The 19,260-nt window shown below is 40.2% G+C and overlaps 1 protein-coding gene across 8 annotated transcripts in view; it reads right to left on the reverse strand.

Moving 5' to 3' along the window:
- rgs7a (regulator of G protein signaling 7a) overlaps positions 1-19,206 on the reverse strand; it is a 92,284-nt gene extending 73,078 nt beyond the window's left edge. For 2 of the 8 annotated variants that reach the window (XM_079833108.1, XM_079833112.1), the window contains exons 1-4: positions 19,131-19,206; positions 17,382-17,420; positions 17,050-17,170; positions 8,941-9,070 (exon numbers count right to left, since the gene is read on the reverse strand). In XM_079833108.1, the coding sequence (XP_079689234.1) occupies positions 8,941-9,018 (78 nt within the window). In that variant the 5' untranslated portion in view covers positions 9,019-9,070; positions 17,050-17,170; positions 17,382-17,420; positions 19,131-19,206. Of the gene's footprint in view, positions 1-8,940; positions 9,071-9,745; positions 9,961-17,049; positions 17,171-17,381; positions 17,421-19,126 lie in introns of those variants that run through there. The other 6 variants (XM_079833111.1, XM_079833109.1, XM_079833110.1 and 3 more) reach the window with 6 other exon arrangements.
- Between the last annotated feature and the right edge of the window lie 54 nt (positions 19,207-19,260).

Below are 19,260 nucleotides of genomic sequence, written 5' to 3' on the forward strand. Positions count from 1 at the left end.
ATTAAACACATCCTATAATCTTAGATTAATCAGATATTTATACAAAATAAACATAATATTACAAATTATATCTGCACATACGTTCCAGGAGCAACGCGCTGAGACAGTCTATGGCTGAAACACGGCAACTAAACCCCATGAATTCACAGCGTTTTACTACAATAGTGTTCTCTTTATAATGGTATGTAATATGATAGGTCCAATCATAGTTATTATTAGAGGTGCATTGCTGTTTGAGTTGCTTTAATAGTGCGTTAATTCTTAACCAAATGCATCCTACATAAGATAAATCATTTATATATATTTATATATATATATATATATATATATATATATATATATATATATATATATATATATATATATATATATATATATATATATATATGACTACACAAAATAAACACAATATTACAACTTACTTTTGCTTTAAAACAAAAGGCTGCGAAAGCACACGCAAACTTATAGTCATGAAGGTATAACTCTGTCTCTAGCCATTTAGCGTAAAATTATCTCGAACATAACTCTGGGGCGCTCGCTTCATCTTTCCATGCGTTTGCTTTACATGTTTCGCTGTTGAGCAGCACGTACGCGCATGACCTTGCTTAATCGAAAATGCGTTTTAACGATTAAATTCGTAATCGTTAGCATCCCAAGCTTGAACGGTCAAATACATCTTTGTGTGTATCCTTATAAACACAGATGTTTATATCTTAAATGAACATAAGCAGTTGAGAAAAAAAACATGCATGTAGCAGTATATTAGATCCGTGCGTTCGTTATTAAAGTGACAGCAGCCTAATAAACCTGATGCCGTCTGTGTCCTTAATATTAATAAAACAACAAAAGAGACACAATCTCTCACTGCCCTTGATAATCACTTTTGTTACTCTAATAAGAATAAATGTATACTTAATTTACACAGTTTGGCTGTGTCCGAAATCCTAGGCAGCTGACTCGTTGCCTCGCTGCCTTATCAGACCATGACTTGTAAGGCAGCGTTTATGCATGAAGGCACCTCATGAAACTGATTTCGGACAGACTTCCGAAACTTCCGACTTCCGAGACGTTTAATGATCTACAGCAAAATATATTTTTTTTCCAGCTCAACTGCCACAGAATGGAACGCACAGGATCGTGGGATATCAAAGACAGCGAAGGATACATATATGCTGCCTTCAAAAAGCGATCTAAGAAGGTATCTTAGGAGACAGGAAGTGAAGCTAACATTAGATTTGGACGTACCTTGATGCCTTCCTACCTTGAAATGTGTCCTCCGAAGGCAGCATTTTCCAGGTTTCGGACGCAGCCTTTGTCCTGTTGATGTGTTAGAAGCAGGAAAAATGGGCAAGCATAAGGGTTTGAGCGAGTTTGACAAGGGCCAAATTGTGAAGGCTAGACGACTGGTTCAGAGCATCTCCAAAACTGCAGCTCTTGTGGTGTGTTCCCGATCTGCAGTGGTCAGTATCTATCAAAAGTCGTCCAAGTAAGGAACAGTGGTGAATCGGCGACAGGGTCATGGGCGGCCAAGGCTCATTGATGCACGTGGAGAGCGAAGGCTGGCCCGGGTGATCAGATCAAACAGACAAGCTAGTAGCTACTGTAGCTCAAATTGCTCAAGAAGTTAATGCTGGTTCTGATAGAAAGGTGCCAGAATACACAATGCATTGCAGTTTGTTGCATATGGGGAGCCCATGCTGATCCCGGTAGACCACCGAAAGCGGCAACAGTGGGCATGTGAGCATCAGAACTAGACCACGGAGCAATGGATGAAGGTGGCCTGGTCTGATGAATCACATTTTCTTTTACATCTCGTGGATCGCCGGGTGCGTCTGTGTTGCTGGGAACACATGGCACCAATATGCACTCTAGAAAGAAGGCAAGCCGGCAGAGGCAGTGTGATGCTTTGGGCAATGTTGTGCTGGGAAACCTTGGGTGCTGCCACCCATGTGGATGTTACTTTGACATGTACCACCTACGCAGACCATGCATTGTTGCAGACACTTTCATGAAAACGGTATTCCCTGGTGGCTGTGGCCTCTTTCAGCAGGATAATACGCCCTGCCACAAAGCAAAAATGGTTCAGGAATGGTTTGAGGAGCACAACAACAAGTTTGAGGTGTTGACTTTGCCTCCAAATTCCCCAGATCTCAATCCAATCGAGCATCTGTGGGATGTGCTGAACGAACAAGTCCGATCCATGGAGGCCCCAACTCACAACTTACAGGACTTAAAGGATCTGCTGCCAACATCTTGGTGCCAGATACCATAGCACACCTTCAGGGGTCTAGTGGAATACATGTCTCAACGAGTCAGGGCTGTTTTGGCAGCAAAAGGGGCACCAACACAATATTAGGTGATCGGTGAATATTGTTATTGTGAAATAAAATTTCTCATAAGATTTTGGTCCTATTGCCGACCCCTACCCTGTTGAATAAAAGTATTATTAATTTTTTTCAAAAAAATAAAAATCGTACTGACCCCAAACTTTCAAACAGTAATGTAGCTACATAAAGATATTATATGGAAATGATACTAATAAATAATATAGAAATAAAATAATATGCGGTCGAATCCACCACAAAATGTTCCTTTTTGGGGAACTATTCTTGAAATGTCTATTCTCAGCTATTTACCTTCAACTGTACTTCTATTTACTGTCAACGGACATACACAATCAGTGTTTTGGTTTTCACAGCTGCACTTTAGCTGTGCAATACAGTGTGAAACAAGCCAAAGGACATGTGACTCATCTATTTCTTCAACACCTCTGGATGCTATAGGGTACACTTTCTGATTTAGTATTCTGTCTCCCCTCTCTCTGACTCCAGTATCTGTCTCTTTCCCAATCTGTCTGTCTCTTCCTCACAGTAAGAACAGAGCAGGACAACTCAAAAATGTACAGGCCTATGCTACAAAACACCAAGGGAGAAAAAACGGCCATCGTCTACACAGGATCTTTATTTCATTATTTATTTCTCCATTGTGTTAGGTGTTGAGACGTGTATGAAGGTGCACAATGGTAAAAACTTTAAATTCAGTATAAGAAAAGATGCTGAATAAATTAAAGAGTGTCTATGTTTTCCCTCCAGTTACAAGTGCTAATGCTTTCATCAAGTCACATTAAAATTGGAAAGCATTGCAGGTTTCGAAAGAAGTCCCACAAGGCTCGGGTTTAGGTCATGACATTTATTACTTTATAATGTTGACGGGTCATGCTGTATTGCAAACAGATTTATGGGTAATCACATTTAAAAAGTGTTTTGAAAGCTTATTCAAATCAGATTTTTAATCTGGGAACAAACCTCTGGCACCTTGATAATATTCTACACTTCAAACTACATGTAGACAACTAATGAAAATGTATCATCAGCCGAGGAATTATTCAAGCAGACAACTGAGTATTACACATATACAGTTCAACAGCCTTACAGTTGTGATGTATTGACATGCAACATTGTTTATGATTACTGGTGGTGGCCACTCTTGGTCACACAGGGTGCACTTTATAATTAAACATTTCCAAGCCAATTTTACACCAAATTCCTTGTTATATTTCCCGCATTTTCCAAAGAGATACAAACTCATGGGTGGGCAACCAAGCATGTAAATTCCATCTGTTCATACTGAATTGGAACACATTTATGCACCATACTCCTGCAGTAACACAACACACTAACAATATTTTCTATTTTCTCAATTGTTTATGATCAATTCAGTGAGTGCTTTCTTACTGGGGTTTTATTTGCTTCTGTATTTATGCAAGTGTACTATTTTTATTCTGTAATATTTACCATTTTTTATGGAGCACATGGCAACAGTGGACCATTGGTGATAAATAAATAATGAGACAGTAAGTACATCATGTCAGAAAGTGGTTCACATACTACTTAAAAATCACTTTCTGTTCTTGACATCCTGAAATGTCACTTTAGAATCATTTAGTTAATATTCAATTTAATTTTAAAATTACCATGACAATTATTTATTATAAATCATTGATCTGCACAGAAATAAACTCCCAAGCACTTGTAAATATAACATTTTCAAGAACTCCTGAATTTACAATGCTTTTGGGAAACAGTTTTATGTATTCTATGGTGATTTGTATGTGGCCGTTTTTACAATCCACTTATGGTTGTGATGCTTTCGGGAAAAGCGTCCCTGTTCTGCCTAAGGTCCTTCATATATCTATTCAGCTCTTTGAGATCTGTAAGAAAAGCCTGTGATAAGGGGCTGGCCAGTAGTTATTAGTTCTGAATTGGGGGAGTTAATGTCTTGTGATGTGACGGGAAGAGCAACAGCATCTCTGACTGCAGAGTACCTTTCCTCCATGCACCTCCACGGTACACCATGGAGGAAATGTGAAAATCAACTGAAGGGTGAAGGAAATGAATTGAAAGAAGGAAGAAAAGAAAAAAAAAGAGTCCTGCAGGAGGATGCCTCTGATAGATGAATGATTCACTGTCTCTAAACTATATCTGACTGTCATGTTCTGACAACATATTTCAGCCGCACCTGAGGGAACAGATTGAAATTGAACATGCTCAGGAGAGACGGGGGGGCAAGCTGGTACAGGAAATACTAGTTGTGATTGCACAGGAGTTTGGGTCTTTGCTGTATCAAAGGGTTAGGTCAAGGTTTGGCTGGTTAGAATGGCCTTGTAAGCCCCTGCTGGTAGTTCACTTACAAACAAGTCAGATAGAATAAATGCGTATGTGTATTTGTCCAAGGAGATGGCTCCGAGCTCGGTATTTGGTCCGACCCATATTCCAGATTTTGGTATGAACAAGCCAAGAGTGAGGAGTTGGGGTGGTGGAGGGATGCTGAAAACTGTTGAGAAATGTAGGTGAGTCGACTAATATATTATATATATAACTAATATATTATAAAATCAAAAAGAACTATTCAGACACCATATATATTTTATTTTACTAGTGGTTGCAGGACACTATAGTTCATTTATGTAAGTAAGGATAGCAAAATAAAGTAAACTGTGACATATTATCCCCTAGAATTCTTCATGCAAGTCAAATTTGGGACCAAATTTATTCAGACACTTTGACCTGACCATGTTTTGCTTAAGGCCCCGTCCACACGGAGACGCGTTTAGCTGTATACGTAAAAATGTTGTACCGTATCAGCGTTTCGTCCACACGGATCCGGCGTTTTGGGAGCATGAAACCGATATTTTTTGAAACTGGGTCCCAGAGTGGATAAATCTGAAACTGACACCCTTGCATTTTTGATTGTATATTTTGTGAAACGGTGATGTCATCATACCACGTCCCGTACGGTAAAGACTAGAAGGGATACAGGGTGTAGGCGTTAATAAAACACAATCTGGTAAGTAGCAAATTTATTTATGGTTATTTTATCGTGAGATTTTGCCTCACTTCCTACCATTCTTGTACCCCTTCTAGCCACGTCATTTCTTCTCTGTTTTTAGTGTATTTCTGTGGCAGAATTACAGCGCCACATACTGGCCTGGCATGTATACTACATCGTTTTGAGTCGGTTTCAGCAGTTTCTTGTGTACGCAGATATTTCTTGAGACGAGGAAAAAAAAGATTGGATAGGGAAAGCTCTGGCTTCGTGTGGATGTGGCCTAAGTGTTTTTTCTTTAATTGCTAATGTGACCTTTTACACCACAGACTGAACAACATTAAGCATTACTTGGTAATTGCTTGACCTAGATTGGTATTATCTAATTGTGTACTCAAATTTAACAGCTGACAGCTGATTGGTTGATTGTATTCCATCACATGCCTTTCTATCAAAGTTATCTGTAATTATCAAGATTAATTTGTTCTGACACAGTTTAACTCTAAGTTCTTGTCATATTTTAGTACCGTTTTCTAAACTATAGCGAATACACTGTGATAATGTAAGAAAATGTTGAAGGAGTCTAAATAAGTTTTGGTTTGACTGTGTATATATAGGCTTCTCATGCTGATAGTATTAGACGTGATAATTGCTGATGATGAGTTGATTGGATAGATCATCAGATCATTTATTTTCGGTGTTTCTAGTCAAATTAGCATATTTTCTGAACTGATAATGTAATGTTAAACCTATGAAAATGGTTAAAAAAGCACACAGCTCCACAGTGCCATCACTTTTGGCACAGTGTAGCAATGACGGTCTTTTGTCAGCGCCTCACTCATCAAAGTATAATGAGTGCGTAGATGACACAAAGCTGTCCAAAGTTAGCTTGTGCCTGCACTGAAAACATATGAGCGCTCATATCCTACATTCAGCTCCCGATCAGGATGAAGTTCATGGGATTTTGTCCTCAAAACGATTAGAGCGCATACACCCTCTTTGGGGAGTATTTTGACTTAAGTGCTACAAGCAATGCTCATTTTCTCTTGCCAGTCTAGCATAAAATGCAAGGCATACGGTGTCGTATAAAGACATTCTCTTCGGATTCGCTGGTGCTCTACACACATACTTCTTTCCAAAATGTCTTCAGTTTATTGCTGTTATGTAGCAGCCAACAACAGCACAGCTTTACCCTGTGCACATTTTTTTTTTTATGTTAAAAAAAATTCTGTTCAGTTAAATCAGATGCTTTTTTTTTTACCCTGTTTTGAAAATAGAGACCGGAACAGGACAGCATGCACACAAAAGTTGGAATTCCTCATGGCGGCGCTCATCGTTTTCTCAGAAAAAAGGTGGATATCATGAATATTCTATACATCGCCCATTCCTAATGTCGGCCTAAAAACTGGAATGATGAATTCATCACATGGAAGCACTCAGATACCTGATTCATCATCAGCGCTCATTTAAGCAGCCTACTAATTAATGACACCACGACTGACCATGATTGAAAATGTAATTTGCCACACAAGTCTTTAAATCATGTGATAATGGCTTTGTGAAAAATTCATGTTTCTTTTCTGAGTCTCCAAAGGGTGAGTGGAAACATTAGCGGCTCTCAGCCACAATGACAGACTTCAGTTCCCAATCAGCAACACAAATGACTTTGGCTGTGATGAGCCAATTACCAATCGTCAGAAAGACGGAAAATAATTAAGAAAGGTCAAACAAGTCAAAAAAAGTTTCAATGTCCACCGTCTTTTCCATCCCTGCTGCTTCACAAGAAAAACACCCTACAGTGTCAGTCAAAAGGAAGTTGTCACAATGGTAAAGTTGTGAAAAGACCAATTTTCTATAGAGGGTATGCATTGACGTCACTTCCCCGAAGGAACATGCCCCCTCAGCCGGACTGTGTGGTAAAAGAGCTGCTACATGACTGGATTTAATAGGGGAAACTGCGAAAGTGCGACCAAAACAAATTATACGTTTAAGTTTGGACTCCATATAGTGTTGCTTACAACTTACTAAAGATCCAGTGATCCATGGATATTGACATACAGCCAGGAATGGTGTTTCCTGAAATTTATACGAGCCTGATTTATTTCCGGGTGATCACTTTTATCAATGTTATATATATTGTCATATCGTCCAGCCCTATAACTTATATAGTTTTTGTCAGTACTTATTTAAAAACATCCAATCATGCAGAATATAAGATGGTAAATATTTAACTGATGAGTCAATACAGTATAACAATACACAATATAGGCCCAGTTTCACAAACAGGGCTTATACTAAGCCAGGATTAGATTTTGGTCAATTAGAATATTTAAGTAGATTTAATAAACATGTCTTAGGAAAAAACATTACTGATGTGCATCTTGAGACAAAACAATGGCACTGGCATATTTCAAGATATCTCAGTGCAAGTTGATTTCATTTAAAAAAGCTCAAACAAGCATTTTAGTCTGGGACTAGCTTAAGCCTAGTCTGTGAAACCTTGGGATACGGTATGATTTTACCCCAAAATTTAACATATTGACCCAAAATGATAACTGCAAATACATGTTTCGCTGCCTGGAGTCCAGTTGTTTCTGTAAATTGCATTGATCAGTAGGCCACTCAGCCTGGGCGTCGGAACCATTGTATGTGGGTGGGACAAGACCCACCCACTTTTTAAGATCAATGATATTGGACCCACTCACTTTTATCGTCTCTAATTCAGCACGTCTGTTTACCTAACCCTAACCGATAAACACTTAATATTAAACACGTTAGACGCTTTAATTCCACTTTTATAATATTTTCTTCATTTTTATTGAAAATAAATGCCTTTCTGATCTGATATGTGATGGGAAAAGGGAGTGGAGTGAGTTCGGCAAAAGGCGGATTCGAACCTCGGCTCGATTTGCGTCAAAACTTGATGCCATGCGTCTTACCCCTACACAATGTCGCTCTCAATGATACGGTGATTTCCGTCATTTTGTCTTTCCAAACCAGACATTTAGCAAACAAGGCAATATTTGTACTTAATGTAAATGGCATCTACTCCAGTAAAAATTTTCTGAGAGAGGACCCACCCACATTTATTTTGCTTCCGACGCCCATGTGCTATACATTAAAACAAGAGTCAGCTATATTTTAAGGTTGAATTGTATTAGCAGCACTCAGGTATTTTCATTTCAAACTTTTGTTAGCCAAAATAATGTTGTAGCCTTTTTGTATGCTGCCATGTTATGTTTGCATACTGCTGTAAAGCCAATAAATAGCATGCCATTAAAAATATGCTATGTAACAGTCTATTCCTATTGTAACAACGTATAGCACTCTGGCATGTTGTCACAGAAGGTCAGTGAGTGTGGTACACAAACTCTTCTTTTTAACAGCTTTTGTTTAATAGCGTTTGTAGCCAAGATCTCAAGATTTCAGTCTATACAGAAACCGACTTTCCAAAATAAGCCTACCCTGAGTAAAAAGTGTGACAACTAGCTCAGACGTTCTTTTCCCCAAACCTGTGCTCAGAGCAAAGCTTATGATACTACCCGTTCTGTCAAAAAGTCAATACTTTTCATAAATGTACCAAAAGCTATCCAAATAATTATTTGAAAGTCCTACCTTTCTGTAAACCAGCATGTTTGGGGAGTCGTCCGTCTCTCCGTTGCTATTTGGATGGAGGCTGTTGTTCTTTGCCATGGTTCAAAAACTCTACTCAGAACAGCTACTCCAGTAGATATATACACCTGACCTGATAGAGAGAAACAAGGCACACGACAAGGAATGACACACCTGGCTGCTTAAAACACCAAATCTTGCATGATATATTAATGGATAGAAATTAAAGTAGTTATGACACTGCAACATTGCAGAACTAAAGATCATTTGACAATGTATTTGTGATAATCCCCACCTGATTGTGTCATTTGTAATTACAACGCAACCAAACTGCACGATATAATTTGGATTGCAACCATATTTGGCTGTCTTAAAACCATTTATGAGCTCTTGGTTGAGGATTTTCTTCTCAAGGTTAAAATGAACAGATTACCACGCAAACGCTGCAAATCTGATGACAGCAGATCACAGATCAAACACACTTCTCAGTTTTGTAGGAACGGTGGGACAGCCAATTAAATGCAAACACTCTACTCGCGCTGCATCCGTATGTCATGCATGTGAAGGCTTTATGGTGTGTCAAGCGAGATTCGCTGTCTTATCTTGCTTCAGACCGTCAGAAAATGGAGCATGGAGCTATATTTTCGTCTAACCAAAAATGCACAGTCTTGCACAGACGCACGATTCTTTCAGAACCACAGACAGCTCCTCAGGCGGAACTGCAGCCCTTGCACGAGTCCTCAGAAACCTGGCATCACCAATAAAATGCACAACACAATCACAAAGAATCACTTATGTTCACTCTCACCTCAAACACGCCTCGTCTCCCCTGATTATATGGATCCGCGATCCCAGAGTGGAGTAAGCTCGAGCAGTTCGGCAGGTATAAGACGTATCATTCATTGGAAATATTAGTGATCCTTTGCTTGATGCTGACGCGTTAACGCGCGCAGGCAGGGATTCTGCTGAAGGACGGGGCACGCGCCAGCGACAAGGGCACGCGCATCCAACCTTGAGCCAATCCTGGAGCTTACACAAAAAGAGGGAGTGCTTTTCTTTGCTGGATTTGGCATTTTTTTGTTTTGTAAATAATTCGTCATATTTCAATTGCCTCTTAAATTGATATAATAATAATAGCAATATTATTAATTCATTATTCAATTACGTGAATTGTTAAACCCTTAAATTATTATATTAAACACTGGTAATCTGTTAAAAAATAGGTGAATTTAAGACTGCTATTGTGTGAGTGATAATGTCTAGTATGGAAATGAGTCTGTCTCTAGGGGCAGGTTATGTGACATACCTGGGTATGTGTAAGGGTAAGCGGATAGCCTCAACTTTCCGTTACAAAAACGGATAGGTATACAGTGGAGCAAAAAAGTATTTAGTCAGCCACAAATGAAGATTGAAGATGAGAGAGGCCTGTCATTTTCATCGTAGGTACACTTCAACTATGAGAGACAGAATGAGGGGGAAAAAATCCAGAAAATCACATTTACTGATTTTTACAAAATTTATTTGCAAATTATGGTGGAAAATAAATATTTGGTCAATAACAAAAGTTCATCTCAATACTTTGTTATATACCCTTTGTTGGCAATGACAGAGGTCAAAAGTTTTCTGTAAGTCTCCACAAGGTTTTTACACACTGTTGCTGGTAGTTTGGCCCATTTCTCCATGCAGATCTCCTCAAGAGCAGTGATGTTTTGGGGCTGTCGCTGGGCAACACGGATTTTCAACTCCCTCCAAAGATTTTCTATGGGGTTGAGATCTGGGGACTGGCTAGGCCACTCCAGGACCTTGAAATGCTTCTTACGAAGCCACTACTTTGTTGCCCGGGCGGTGTGTTTGGGATCATTGTCATGCTGCAAGACCCAGCCACGTTTCATCTTCAATGCCCTTGCTGATGGAAGGAGGTTTTTACTCAAAATCTCATGATACACGGCCTCATTCATTCTTTCCATTACACGGATCAGTCGTCCTGAACCCTTTGCAGAAAAACAGTCCCAAAGCATGCTGTTTCCACCCCCATACTTCACAGTAGGTATGGTGTTCTTTGGATGCAACTCAGCATTCTTTCTTCTCCAAACACGACAAGTTGAGTTTTTACCAAAAAGTTATAGTTTGGTTTCATTTGACCATATGACATTCTCCCAATCCTCTTCTGGATCATCCAAATGCTCTCTAGCAAACTTCAGACGGGTCCGGACATGTACTGGCTTAAGCAGGGGGACATGTCTGGCACTGCAGAATTTGAGTCCCTGGTGGTGTAGTGTGTTACTGATGGTAGCCTTTGTTTCTTTGGTCCCAGCTCTCTGCAGTAGAGCCCTGCGCGGGACTGTTTTCTTCATCCCGCTCCCGCCCGCACCCGCCCGCACCCGCCGAATTTCTGACCATTACCGCCCGCTCCCGCAACGTATGTGTTACACTCCCGCCCGCTCCCGCAATATGTATGTCCACTCCCGCCCGCACCCGCAAAACTCTGAGAATTTATTCCCGCACAATAATAGAGATGCATTGATTTTGTGTCTTCTCCCGTCCTGCAGGAAAAAAAAACACGTATTTGTATTGATATTATTAAAGAGATTCATGGGGTTGTTTGTTTCGTTTCCCTGGCCTGCATGTAAAAAAAAAAAAAGACAAATACATTCAAATATAATTTCGTTTTTATCAAAAACTTTGCACATAAAAATAGACTGCTTTGCAAAACAGAAAACAGAAAACAGAAAAACAGATTGAGAAACAAAAAACAGATCCCAATTCGTCGGTCAGTTCCGACATACGTCGAACGTGACCGACTGAAAGGAAACCTGAGAAAACATGCTTCAACAGAACGTAATGTGAACACAAAATAGCAAACGGACATTTAGAAACAATCAATTTCCACTCACTAAACTTCTATGTATTGTTTGTCAAAAACACCAAACAGTCAACTTGACCTGCAGGGAGTGCTGAGCGTTTTTGGTGAGGTATGATCAAGTAGCTATGTATTTGCCAGCTGCGCAATATGTGGATACATATAACATTATACCGCATGATTTTGCCTCCCAAAACAATTGAGAAACTTCTCCAAATGTCAGACTTTCCTTGCTTAGCTTTTGTGCTGTAAATACCTCGTTTGAGGATCTTTTCTACATCATCTATTGACATCTTCTCCATCATGTCGTTAGGCAACCTCCCTATCCCGCCGATTCCCGCTGTGTTTTTTTTAGCCGCCCATTCCCGCCCGCAGCAAAATTCAAACCGCCCGCTCCCCCGAGATTTGCGTTGGGTCCCGCGGGACCCGGCGCGACTCAATCCCAATGCAGCCCTCTACTCTGCAGGTCATTCACTAGGTCCCCCCGTGTGGTTCTGGGATTTTTGCTCACTGTTCTTGTGATCATTTTGACTCCACGGGGTGAGATCTTGCGTGGAGCCCACAGTTGATTTCTTCACACCAAGCTGCTTACCTATTGCATGTTCAGTCTTCCCAGCCTGGTGCAGGTCTTCAATTTTGTTTCTGGTGTCCTTTAACAGCTCTTTGGTCTTGGCCATAGTGGAGTTTGGAGTCTGACTGTTTGAGGTTGTGGACAGGTGTCTTTTAGACTGATAAGTTCAAACAGGTCCATTAAAACAGGTAACGAGTGGAGGACAGAGGAGCCACTTAAAGAAGAAGTTACAGGTCTGTGAGAGCCAGAGATATTGCTTTTTTGTAGGTGACCAAATACTTATTTTCCACCATAATTAGCAAATAAATTCTTTAAGAATTAGACAATGTGATTTTCTGGATTTTCTTTTTTCATTCTGTCTCTCATAGTTGAAGTGTACCTATGATGAAAATTACAGGCCTCTCTCATCTTTTTGATTGGGAGAACTGACTAAATACTTTTTTGCCTCACTGTATGAAAGAGAAGAAAAAAAACACCTAACCCCAAAAAAATTCTAACAAAAGGTTTCTCAGCTGTTTTTGTAGTATATTAGGTGTCCTTAATAACATACTAAAAGTTTGACCACTATAAAGGTGTAATTTTCAAGATGACGTCCAAGATGGGCAAGAAGCCCTTAAAATATCCTAACTCCTTCACTATTTGACCTAGCCAAGTAATCTTGGTGTCTAACCCCATGTTTTCTGGGTCTATGAATCCATTGGATTTAGCCTATGTCAAGTAAATCCTACTCAGTATGTGTTAGGAACATTATGGAAGTTGTCTATGGATCAAATGCTGTCTAGCACATGATGACTGGAAAGTCAGTGCAAAGAGATTTTCGTGGACATTTACTGGTGGACAGATGTCTCAATCACCTGGTTGTGTCAGAACTGCAGGAAGATGACTCACAGTTTGAGTCATTGGTGAACCAAGCTGGAGAGATGTACTCATACATGGTAACGAAAGAAAAAACTTTAGAGTGCTGCAGCATCAGATATGCTGAACCAAATCAAGGAAAAGGTGGACACGAAGAGGGCAGAAAAAACAGCCATCAGACTATCAGAAGATGTTACAGACAGCCCAAGCTCTGATCAAAGCAGATCGTACAGGATCTTGGAAGATACACTTGTGCACAATGTTGGACTGTCTGCCAATATTTGCCACTGCTGGGCACTACAACTACCTGAAATCGGCATATTTCTACCTCCAAGAAATGTGCCAACTTGAGACCAGACACACTGATGTACATGACAAGTTTTCCAGGGGTTTCCATTTGATCTGCCGCAGCAACCAGTACTGAAAAGCAGTGGAGGCTTGAACCCATTGAAGTGGAATGACTGAAGAAATGCGAGCATTGTGGACCATGTCTACACCCTTCACATCTGAACACAACAACACCATGCAGGAATTCAATGACCTCACCTACACGACCAGCACCAAGAATCCTCAGAAGCAAGGATGAAAAGAGATCACTCTGATCTAGAAAAGATCAATGAAAAGCTTAGCATTTGCACACCATTCTCTCCAGACCCATCTCTGAGAAACATTGTAACTGGTGTTGTTGCCAAAGAGGAGGTGAATGTGCATGAGTTTGAGACTGATGGCAATGAGATCATTGAAAAGATGATAGGAAACCCCGTTTTTGGAATATCCCTCACATGGAAAGACCGGGCAAAAACCCATGCAGAGGACTCCACCATCAAAGTTGCCCAAGACCAAACCAAGAACCATTGATCCTGCTTTGCTGTTCCAACAGTTCCTGATCAAGTCGAAAACTGAACAGTTTTCACTGGAAGATATAATGAGCTCTGCTCATTTCCTGCAGCCCTGTTCAAAGGCAAGGACATCTTCTGTAAAGCTAACAAGCCACAACTAGCGCAGGTAGTCACTGAGTTCTCAAGCAAGAAATCTAACAAAACTGTCCTGGATTCCATCCCACCAACTGAGCATTATGTCTTTGACGGTGGCTCCCTGGTTCACCTCTTGGCATGGAAAACAGGTGACAGTTACGGTGCCATTGCACAGTCATATACAGACTTTACCATATGTCATTATGGTAAAGCAACAGTTGTTTTTGATGGTTATAGCGAAGCTCCTTCCATCAAAGACAATATGCATCAGAGACGTGATGAAAACACTCACCCCATCACATCCTTTCCAGATCTTGCAACAAACAAAGACTTATCAATCTTTTGACAGAGGAGCTGGAGAAGAAGTGCTGCACTGTTATCAATGCATCAGGTGATGTAGACGTGGACATTGTCAAAGTTGCAGTCAAGGCCTCAGAACATCAGCCCACAACCTTGATAGGGGAAGATACAGACATTCTTCTCCTCTACTTTAGTAGCTTTGGACTTGTCTGAACGAAAATAGAAGCCTCTATTGTTTGTTCAGACAAGTCCAAAGCTACTAAAGTGTACAACATCAGTGAGATGAAACAAGTCCTGGGTAGTGACTTGTGTTCCCAGATGCTGTTTATTCACGCCTTCACAGGATGTGATACAACTTCACGCGTTTTTAGTGTTGGCAAACAGACAGCATTCCATAAACGTGTGAATGGTGAATCAACCATCCAGTCCTGTGCAAATGTGTTTCTGCTACCACATTAAGCAAGGAATGTCATAGAGGACCATGGTACCAAGGAAATGGCAGTGTTGTTTGGTGGAAAGAGTACCGATTCACTTGCCTATTTGCGCTACAACCTTTTTAGCAAGAAAATCGTTACCGCCAAACAATTTGTTACCCCAGTATGTCTGCCTCCAACCGAGACCTCAACCAAATACCACTGCCAAAGAGTTTACTTCCAGATCATGGTGTGGATTGGAAAGGAAGGTGACATGAACACAGTGGATTGGGGATGGAAACTGGTGAACAACCGGTTCCTGCCAGTTATGACCAGTAAGATTGCTGCCCCAGAAAGCCTCCTGCAGATGATCCATTGCAATTGCAGAACTGCCTGCGAAACACAATGGTGCAGTTGTAGGGCATATGGACTAACATGCATGTCTGCTTGTGGACCATGTCAAGTTAGGAATTGTGAGAATCACTATAATCAACCTCTATGGGAGAAAGAGTGTGACGACTAATGGTAAATCTAGTGAAGGTCACAAAAAAGTATAAAAAATAAAATAGAATAAGAGGAAACAACTGAAGAAAATAGAAAAAGATTTGTATAAATAAGAAGAGTATTAAAAATACATAAAAAACAAAAGCCAAAAAAATGCATCATAAACAATATTTTTTTAAATATATATATACAGTGGCAACATGACATCACGACTTTGCGTAAACATACACGGCACTTTTTATAGCCAAATGACGTGTTCTCTGTACGCATTTTTAGCTATCCGCGTGTATGTCTACGACGAGTGATTCTGCATGTATGTGTACGCTGAAACTAACCATCATCTCCGCGTGTATGTCTACGCTGTGTGATTCCGCGTGTATGTCTACGGCGTGTGATTCCACGTGTATGTCTACGCCGTGTGATTCCACGTGTATGTCTACGCCGTGTGATTCCGCGTGAATGTAAATGGATTTATAAACATACTAAATTATGTTTTTTTGAAAATGTAAAAATGCAGAATGTTTCTTGTGACGGGTAGGTTTAGGGGCAGGGGCAGTGTGTGTGTTTGTGTGTGTGTGTGTGTGTGATGGGTAGGTTTAGGGGCAGGGGCAGTGTGTGTGTGTTTGTGTGTGATGAGTAGGTTTAGTGGTAGGGGCAGTGTAGGGGTATAGAATGAAACGGCGTTGATAAACACGCTAAAAAGCGATTATGCATCTTGATAGCACGCCAAAATGGCATACGAATTGGCGTGTCATACATACGCCATTTCATGAGATCAGTCTGACAGTGGGGAGAACAAGTATTTGATACACTGCCGATTTTGCAGGTTGTCCTACTTACAAAGCATGTAGAAGTCTGTAATTTTGATCATAGGTACACTTCAACTGTAAGAGACGGAAAATCTAGAAAATCTCATAGTATAATTTTTAAATTAATTTGCATTTTATTGCATGACATAAGTATTTGATCACCTACCAACCAGTAAGAATTCCGGCTCCCACAGACCTGTTAGTTTTTCTTTAAGAAGCCCTCCTGTTCTCCACTCATTAGCTGTATTAACTGCACCTGTTTGAACTCGTTACCTGTATAAAAGACACCTGTCCACACACTTAATCAAACAGACTCCAACCTCTCCACAATGGCCAAGACCAGAGAGCTGTGTAAGGACATCAGGGATAAAATTGTAGACCTGCACAAGGCTGGGATGGGCTACAGGACAATAGGCAAGCAGCTTGGTGAGAAGGCAACAACTGTTGTACCGCTATTAGAAAATGGAAGAAGTTTGAGATGATGGTCAATCTCCCTCGGTCTAGGGAACCATGCAATATCTCACCTCGTGGGGCATCAATGATCATTAGGAAGGTGAGGGATCAGCCCAGAACTACATGGCAGGATCTGGCCAGTGACCTGAAGAGAGCTGGGACCACAGTCTCAAAGAAAATCATTATTAACACACTACGCCGTCATGGATTAAAATCCTGCAGCGCACGCAAGGTCCCCCAGCTCAAGCCAGCGCATGTCTAGGCCCGTCTGAAGTTTGCCAATGACCATCTGGATGATCCAGAGGAGGAATGGGAGAAGGTCATGTGGTCTTATGAGACAAAAATAGAGCTTTTTGGTCTAAACTCTACTCACCGTGTTTGGAGAATAAAGAAGGATGAGTAAAAAGGATCTGGAGAAGGTCTGGAGGAGTGGGCCAAAATCCCTGCTGCGGTGTGTTCAAACCTGGTCAAGAACTACAGGAAACGTATGATCTCTGAAATTGCAAACAAAGGTTTCTGTACCAAATATTAAGTTCTGCTTTTCTGATATATCAAATACTTATGTAATGCAATAAAATGCAAATTAATAATGAAAAATCATACAATGTGATTTTCTGGATTTTTGTATTAGATTCTGTCACTCACAGTTGAAGAGTACCTATGATAAAAATTACAGACTTCTACATGCTTTGTAAGTGGGCAAACCTGCAAAATCGGCAGTGTATCAAATACTTGTTCTCCCCACTGTATAATAAAACACAAAAAATACAAGGGGTTAGCGGTACTGAGCCTTCACGTGGCAGCCCTGTTTTGACTAATTTTACAGTACCACACAGTTGTAATGAATTTATTCTTTATTGGAATCAAAAGAATGGTTATGAACCACAGAAACCACCAACGAGAACTTGTTATGCCTTGTTAGGCAAAACGATATGAGAAATATGCAATTACTTAAGGGAAATTGTATTTATTTTTCACATAAATATGCTTGTTGTAACCAATTGCTTTAATATATAATTGTACTAATCACTTATCAATCATGCAAATATGCTAATTACAATATTACATTGCCAAAACATGTATCAGGCACCAGTATTCCTGGTCTAGGAGGAATACAAAGGAGTAATGGTCATTTTAAGGACCTGACGACCACCATTTTGAAAATGCGGCCTTTCTTGGAGTCAAACTTAGGTAAACTTTTAGTATGTTTTTAAGTACATCTGATACTACTGTACACCACTGGTCTATGACTCCTCCCTGAAACTCCTGCTGCCCTGTATCTTGCTCTCTCATTGGCTGTAACGTTAGGCTATCGCCAATGTATTTTTCAGTCAGAACACATTTCACACAGCAGGAGTTTGAATCGCAGACAAGTCCAGATATTTAGCATGCCAAATATCTCACGGGCGTCAGCGACTCGTCAGCGATTCTCTCAGATCGTGTCTTTGATAATTCACACTGCGTGATTGTCACTCATGTGCACGAGCACCGATTTGCTCAAAATCGGGCAGTGTGAACTCAGTGTGTGGGTCAAATTATCACAGATCGGTGCAAAATTCACTTGAGGGCCTAAACAAATGTGGACAAAAATATGTAGCTGTTGTAGCCTACATTGTTTAGCAACGCATAGAGTTTCTGTTAATATTATTTAATTAATTTATTCAGTCAGAGAAACAATACTGCATTTACAGTTTCCATCTATATAACTAACCTACATTATTGCAACCTTAAAGCGTTAGTTCACCCAATGGAAATTCTGTCATTAATTACTCACCCTCATGTCATTCCAAACCCGTAAGACCTTTCTGGGCCTTAAAAGTGGTTGTTCGTCGTTGTGTCTATGTAGGGTCAGAGAACTCTCGGATTTCATCAAAAATATTTTAATTTGTGTTTCAAAGATAAACAAAGTATGGGTTTGGAACAACATGAGGGTGAGTAATTATAATGACATAAATTTTAATTTTGGGTGAACTAACCCCTTTAAATATATGATTTATCTCAGCAACTGAAAAATCATCCTATGCATGTCTGTCAGGTCCCAAATTTTAGGAGTTTTTAATTGGAAATAACCTACAGTGCAGTTCCACTCAGATAACCTGGAGTTTTGTTGCTTTGTCTGTTAATGTACTTCTTAAAGATGGCACAATTTTAGAACAGGCTACTTCTTCCTGGAAAATGAATAAAAAATATTTATGTCTCATCTTACAGGTAATAAACTGCTCTCCAGAATGAGAACGTTCTCTCCCCCAACACATCTGACCCTGAGCTAACCAACTTGAGAATGAACCTGAGACTGCACCTATTTTGAACCTGCATTCTACAGACATCCACCCATCAGACTACTACACGACAATACGTTCATTAAAAACATAAAAATATCTATGCACCTCTCCATTCATTCAACGAAGAATATTTTAACATATTCAAGTAAAAACGTTTCCAAAAATTACCTGCCTCAAACGCAATCATTCTTTTCCTACGCAACTAGCGTGCAAGCCTACACTGGCCCATTGTTCCGCCCTGTGACCCTGTTTGGCGCTGAGTCAGTGGTCCAATCAGCAAACGCAGAAGGCGGGACAAACCA

Source organism: Gobio gobio, assembly GCF_949357685.1.
Source record: "Gobio gobio genome assembly, chromosome: 13".
NCBI lineage: Eukaryota > Metazoa > Chordata > Actinopteri > Cypriniformes > Gobionidae > Gobio > Gobio gobio.